Here is a 6470-nt window from a genome sequence, read left to right as displayed (position 1 = left end):
TTATAACCGTTGTCCTACAGCTGACATCTTATAACCGTTGTCCTACAGCTGGAGGCTCGCATACACAAGCAGGACGCGCGCCTCATCGACGCCATCAACCGCCACCAGCAGAACTGGACGGCCAAGTTCTATCCGCAGTTCGAGGGGCTGAGCCTGGCGCAGATTTTCCGGTATAGAGGTGGTCAAAAGTGAGTGTAGATTCTTTGTTGTTAGTAAGTTTTAGTTGCGTAGATATTGTTAATGTGTTTTGGCAGTCACATTATGTCATTATTTTTCTTCTTCAAGCAGAAGTGTTTCCCATGCATTTTCTTGCAGATTCTTCACTTTAACCCTTGATTCAACAAAAATATCTTGCATAAAAAATGGAATACAGTCCGTAATTCTTCCATTGCACAAAACAGCAATAAAATGGCATCAAAAATTCAATTCATATACAGAGTTCGGCATTCGCTCCGCAAGGTGCGGAACCATGAAAGCTCCATGGAGACGCGTCTGCGCGTCTCCATGCTCCCAAAGTCGTTCGACTGGCGCAACGTCTCCGGTATAAACTATGTCAGGCCTGTGAAGTGAGTCGCTTTGCTTTGGGCAAAAATTAGATTAAATCATTGATTATACAATAATTGTTGGCTTCTCTTTGGAAATTTTATTGCATCGCCTTTCATTGACACTCAAAAGTTATATATATGTGATCGAATTTCCAGATGGATTAGCTTCTTAGATTTGAAGCTTAGATTTAATCACTAGTACCACTTTAATGATTTAGTAGCCTGGTGAGGAACATACGTGTCTCCAGGCACGCTGGCAGCGCCTACCTGTAATGCAACATAATATTCTCCTTTATTGCAGTAAAAACAAATACATTATTCAAGGCAATTTTAAACCATTTTCCTGGCACCAGGAACCAAGGCAACTGCGGGTCATGCTACGCCTTCGCCAGCATAGGAGTGATCGAGTCGCAGCTCTTGCTCAGGAGTCAGGGCAGCGAGAACCTCGACCTCAGCGCCGAGGATATTGTCGGCTGCTCCCGCCTCTCCCAGGGCTGCGATGGGGGCTTCCCCTACCTCATTGCTGGCAGGTGATCAAATGAAATAAAATAGCGGTGTCAGCGTTTAGTAGGCCGTAGGCCTGTCACCAATTCTTAACATCGCAGAACATCCACAGTGTGTGTAGTGTGTACAATTCTGCTGCACATTCAGTGTCTTCTGCACATTCAGTGTGTGTACAATTCTGCTATGCTTAACCGCCCGGCCTCCTTGCCGATTCTGACCAGAAACTGACGCACAGAGCTGGGTTCGAACCCACACCTCTCTGCGCTAATCATGGTACTCTGAACTGTAATCACTGGGCCACTCTGCCATGAAATGCTATTTTTCTTTATGGTATCAGTTTCGTGATCAAAATCATGGAACAATGTTCTGCAATAAGCAGACAACTTTCTTTATAAAATTGAAGTCATGATATTCTGGTGCACTGAGATATCTAGGAGGTAATTCGGTTCACAGCACTTTAAATACAGTGTCTGCTTGAGGTGCAGCTTAGTTAGATAGCTTTCATAATCAGAGAATAAAATTCCGCCATGAGTACCTATAAATATTTCTGATACTTTTATAAAGTATGGAAATCGACAGTTTGTTGTGATAGAAATTGTTTCAAATTGCTTATACGAGTCATCTCTGATTCGTGCCTTGCCTGGCGCTGGAACAAAATGGCAGTGTTCTCTCCCAGAAATATGTCGTGCCCTCTCCGTGATCTATTTTAAGGAAACTGTTGCTTTTCGGGTAATAATTTCATTCTTCGGGACAGCCTATGTTTGTTTGCTCGCGAAAAAATCCCCTTTATAAATACATTTTGAAATTTATGCTTAAGACCATATAGGCGGGTGAGGACCAAACTTCACCACTATGAATTTTATTTTCTAAACTTCTTTTAACTTCGCCCGGGGCTGTGTGCAGGTACGGCCAGGACATGGGACTCGTGAGCGAGAAGTGCATCCCTTATGACAATGTCGGAGGAGCCTGCGACCACAAGCGCGACAGCTGCAGGAAGATCTACACTACAGAATATAGATACGTTGGAGGTGAAATACGCTACTAGTATCTAAATTCATACTTGATAATCTCCCATCATTTTACGTGAAATTCTCTCTACCACGCTATAAAAATGTAAAAAGTGCATTTTAAATGTTGTAATAGCGCAGACCCCACGGTGAACTAGTAAAAGGTTGACCCATCAGAAGCCCATTTTTGCGGATGTAGTTCGTTGTTCGCCTGTGACGTCACTGATCTCAGTGACGTCACGGGCATTAGCCAATCACCAAAATGCGTTCAAACCAGTCGACCAATCCGTCATGGGAATGACGGGATTGTTCGTTTATCGATCTCAGTGACGTAACAAGAAAGCTGAACTGACAGGCGAAACTTCTCGTGGGTCAACCTGATATAGTTCAACCATGCGCAGACCCAATGGCTATCTCAGCAATTTCTACAACACGGAAGTTTCAATTTTTTATGTATAATATCAGTAACTATATTAGGTTGTCTTTTATTGTTATATAATTTTCATTCGTATATACTCAATTTAATTTATCGGATAAGGATTTATTCCGTAGTGACTACTATGCTAGATAATGATAGGCTAATCAATTGCATTTTCAATATTCACAATGTAGTAATAAAGTTAGTACGTAAATACGTCGTAAAATTTGTCGCATTTCCTGCTTCTAACATAAAATGAAAACTTTTCCATAAGCCGCAAAATGGCCAAGCTTCTTGTCCCGCCAGCGTCCATCACTCGGTTAAGTAATTAAAACTATTTGCTCCAGAAAACAGCAGCAAGTTTAATTTTTAAGACACTGAGGTATGACAAAATTCAAACTCAGTCGACAACGCAAATTAACGCAGTTGTTATATTAGTTTCTTGTAATTTAATATTACAAATGTTACGCTTTCTCACGTGATGGAATTCAACGTATGTTGCAGGATACTTCGGAGCCTGCAATGAGGATGAGATGTTGTTGGCATTGGTCGAGAACGGCCCTCTGGCGGTCGGCATCGAAGTGCAGGACGATTTCATGCAGTACAGCGGCGGCATCTACCACCACACGGGACTCACCAGTGCATTCAATCCGCTGGAGGTGGGCCACTAGCCTGTACGACATGTAGCACACGAGCAGGTGCAATTAGTATGTAACTGTTTCAGTCTAGAGGTTATATATTCTGTTATTTGAATTATTAATTTAATCACAGCAATTTTCGTTTCATAGTCCTGAGAAGCATCTCTAAATTTTATATAGTTTTCTTCATCGTAACTTTACTTCTGAAAATCTTGGTGCAGATCATGTCGTTTTTTTCTGTACGTTATTGTCATGGAACGAGTGTCCCTGAAATACTAATAAATGCTCGGCAGGAGACGAACCATGCCGTGCTGCTGGTGGGTTACGGCCAGAACAAGCAAGGCGAGAAGTACTGGATCATCCAGAACTCGTGGGGCACCTCCTGGGGAGTGGACGGCTACGTCTTCATGAGACGCGGCACCGACGAAATTGCCGTCGAGTCAATGGCTGTCCAAGCCATCGCTTACCCTTAGATGCTCATGCTCAGGCGACCGTCTTTGAAATTACTTAAAACAGAAGCACGATTAGTTAATGGAAGAAATGCTTTCTGATAGAACCTAGCAGTTACGAGCTTGATGGTATCTTCCAAATTAAACATTATTTCCTTTAAAACCTGGTGAGAGGGTCGAAATCTAATTCAACTTTTCTAGCAAAAATATTTTTTAATCTTATTCTTGTATTTTTTCTCTCCGAGAGGGCATCGACTTGGGTAACAACTTCAACATTCCAACATGGCAGGATGCGGCTAATATTACTATTTCGAAGCTTACATGGAAGAGTGAAATACTTCTCGTTCCATTAGTTTCCCATATAATATAAATCACAGAAATACAGCATATATTGATGTGAGGTCATCATAGTTTCGTCACCTCCACTTTGCATCATTATTTTAGTGATGCATTCATAAAAGAATCTATGCATTACGGTTAGCTGACATCGGAAAAACCCAACGAAAAACTTGACTCAGAGTTTCATAGATCAAGTAAGCTCGTGCAGTTATATGAATATTTTCATTCCAAAAGTAAGGAGGAGTACAAATTTCGATTCCCCGTCAGAGAAGTAGGACAAATTGAAGTCCAATAAAATTTCACGAAAATGCGATGATCCAAACTTATTGAAAAAACATTTCGTCCACAGAATATTTACATACGAAGCTAGTCACATCATTGAAGGCACACAAAAGTTGTTTTCAAAGCTCGCTTTTCGACAACGAGTTATGCGAAAAAATGCAGAACTTAATTTGAAATTGTACAAATTCTTTCAGTCACTTTAGGAACGCCTGTTCTCGGGCATAGAATCGAGTCTCGTTAGATGACGGTGAAAGAAAACATCACGCATATATTGTTTTCTTTGTAAACAGCACACATACGTGTTAAGCGAACATGGAATAAATAGCAATATCATCGCAAATTACGAACGCAGGTAGGAATTTGAGAAAATACTGTAACGAGCTTGAGAAACGTAATAGTTAAGCAAACAGTGCACGTCACGAGTTAATGAAATGAATGCCAATCTCAGAAGATTAATTAATTATTTAATTATAAAATCGCGTTGAAAAATAATGTGACGCCGCTGCAGACGCCGTGATCATTGGTTTGGCTTGTAGACGAGCGTTGGGTACAAAACAATCTTGAAAAAATCAGGTATTCTATGAACAAGGATCTCATTTAGCTGTGCAAAACGCCAGAGTATATAGAATCTGCATCTTCTTCCACATCACATGGTTCCGCACTAACATCAAAATTTTCAACTTCTTGAGCCTGTACTTGACTCTTTAATTCTTTAGAAGTCAACGTATTATCGCATTTCTCTCCAATATCATGTTGGTCGTTCTTTTCAACTGGTAGATTTTCGTTCTCAAGGTGGTCCAGTGCTGAATAATTTTCTTCTTCGAAATCGTCTCGCTCTTTCAAGCGCCGCTGTCGTCGCCTCACGCAGCGTGGACAGTCGGTGAGCCGCGGGGCGCACGAGCGATGGTACACGGCGCAGCAGTCCGGACACTTGGGGTACCAAAACAATGTATAAATATGTCGCTCACTCATGCACGGGGAAAGCTGGGCAGATAAATTTGTCGATTTTGTTAAAAAAATCGTCAATTATAGCCATAGCTACTCACGGTTTGGGCAATGTGAAGCTGGAATGGGAAGATGACGTCATTAGAGCGGCATACTTCACACACAAATCCACGAGCGGTGCAACGCTTGCAGTCCCTGACATGTAGTTCTGAGAAGCAAACGGCCTCCTGTACTTCGAACAACAGTCCACCACGTGCTACCAACAATAAGTCCTGTGCACATAAGTCTCACGTTAGTTATCAGGAATATTAGTTTATATTATATTACGTATTAGTTATAATTTGTCAGTTAACAACTTAACTTATCTCTGGGAGCACGGTGAGCAAATTTTTTTATTGATATTCAATTTGCAATTCTTGGATGTTCTAACACGGAAAGTCGGCTCACCAGAGTAACCGCAGCCGGAACCGTTCAAGAGATCATCTAAGCAAAAATTTCATTACTTGCATCATTCAACGCAATCTTCCAGTGTTCACTATATTAGTTACAGTTTCTGGAGTAAACGAAATTTTAAATTTCACACAATGAAATTTAAAGATGCAACCCCGAACATTGCCTATTTTGCCCAGAGAAAGCATAGACTGAACATCAGGGTTTACTCTATGAAGTATCTGTTAAGCAGTTAGGCATCACCGAAACGCTGTAGAGGTGCACGTGTTCGTAGAAATGCTCTCTCGACTTGAACATGCTGCGGAGCGTATCGGCAGCTTCGCTCTCAGATGAACAGGTAAAGAGGTAAGCTCGCAAGTACAGCAGCTGCGTTCGAAGAGTCTGCAGAGAAAAAAAGTTTGATTCTAATTGAAATTTCAGAGCATTATAATTTTAAACAGCGCTTTACAGTGAAGCTTAGAGCTTTATTGCTAATTTTAAGTGAATCAAAACGAGCAATTCATAACTCAATCTTAGAGTCAACAGTCATAGGTAACTCTGAACGAGATTTCCTCTTTTTGAATTTCCCTAAATTCCTGATGCGATTTTCGAGGTATAATATACAAAGCACCGATATCTCCTTAATATTAGAGTATATTAGAATATTATATTTAATACAATATTAGAAAAAGTATGTTGATTACCCGTAGTCTATCGAGCTCTTCGACGTGCTCGTAGAGACGAGGGTTGGCGGCACGGATATCAATCATGGGATCGTCGATGCAACTGAGGAGCCAGTCTCTATTGGCGTCAGCGACTGCGTGCTGCCGAAGGTCCCAATTGAAGATCACCCTGGCGGGGACCACAGCTGTGTAGTTGTTGTGGCACTCAACGCAATACGAATGGCCGTCCAT

The 6470-nt window shown here is 41.4% G+C and overlaps 2 protein-coding genes across 2 annotated transcripts; one reads left to right on the top strand and one right to left on the bottom strand.

The window, feature by feature from the left end:
• Positions 1-48: 48 nt before the first annotated feature.
• LOC108678133 (dipeptidyl peptidase 1) lies at positions 49-3783 on the top strand (the record flags this gene model as incomplete). Its single annotated transcript, XM_018166480.1, has 6 exons — positions 49-188; positions 438-566; positions 899-1075; positions 1953-2077; positions 2979-3133; positions 3406-3783. Coding segments are annotated over 6 exons (906 nt in total), but the record flags the coding sequence as incomplete, so codon positions are not given.
• Positions 3784-3904: 121 nt separating this feature from the next.
• Positions 3905-6463, bottom strand: LOC108678134 (differentially expressed in FDCP 8 homolog A). Its single transcript, XM_018166482.2, has 4 exons — positions 6261-6463; positions 5821-5958; positions 5229-5399; positions 3905-5112 (listed from the first exon to the last, which is right to left on the bottom strand). Exons 1-4 carry the CDS (start codon positions 6324-6326, stop codon positions 4780-4782), a joined length of 708 nt encoding a protein of 235 aa, XP_018021971.1. The 5' UTR covers positions 6327-6463; the 3' UTR covers positions 3905-4779.
• Positions 6464-6470: the final 7 nt, after the last annotated feature.

The sequence above is a fragment of the Hyalella azteca genome, unplaced genomic scaffold, assembly GCF_000764305.2.
Source record: "Hyalella azteca isolate HAZT.00-mixed unplaced genomic scaffold, Hazt_2.0.2 contig1274, whole genome shotgun sequence".
Classification (NCBI taxonomy): Eukaryota; Metazoa; Arthropoda; class Malacostraca; order Amphipoda; family Hyalellidae; genus Hyalella; species Hyalella azteca.
This window is presented reverse-complemented; position numbering and strand designations above follow the sequence as displayed.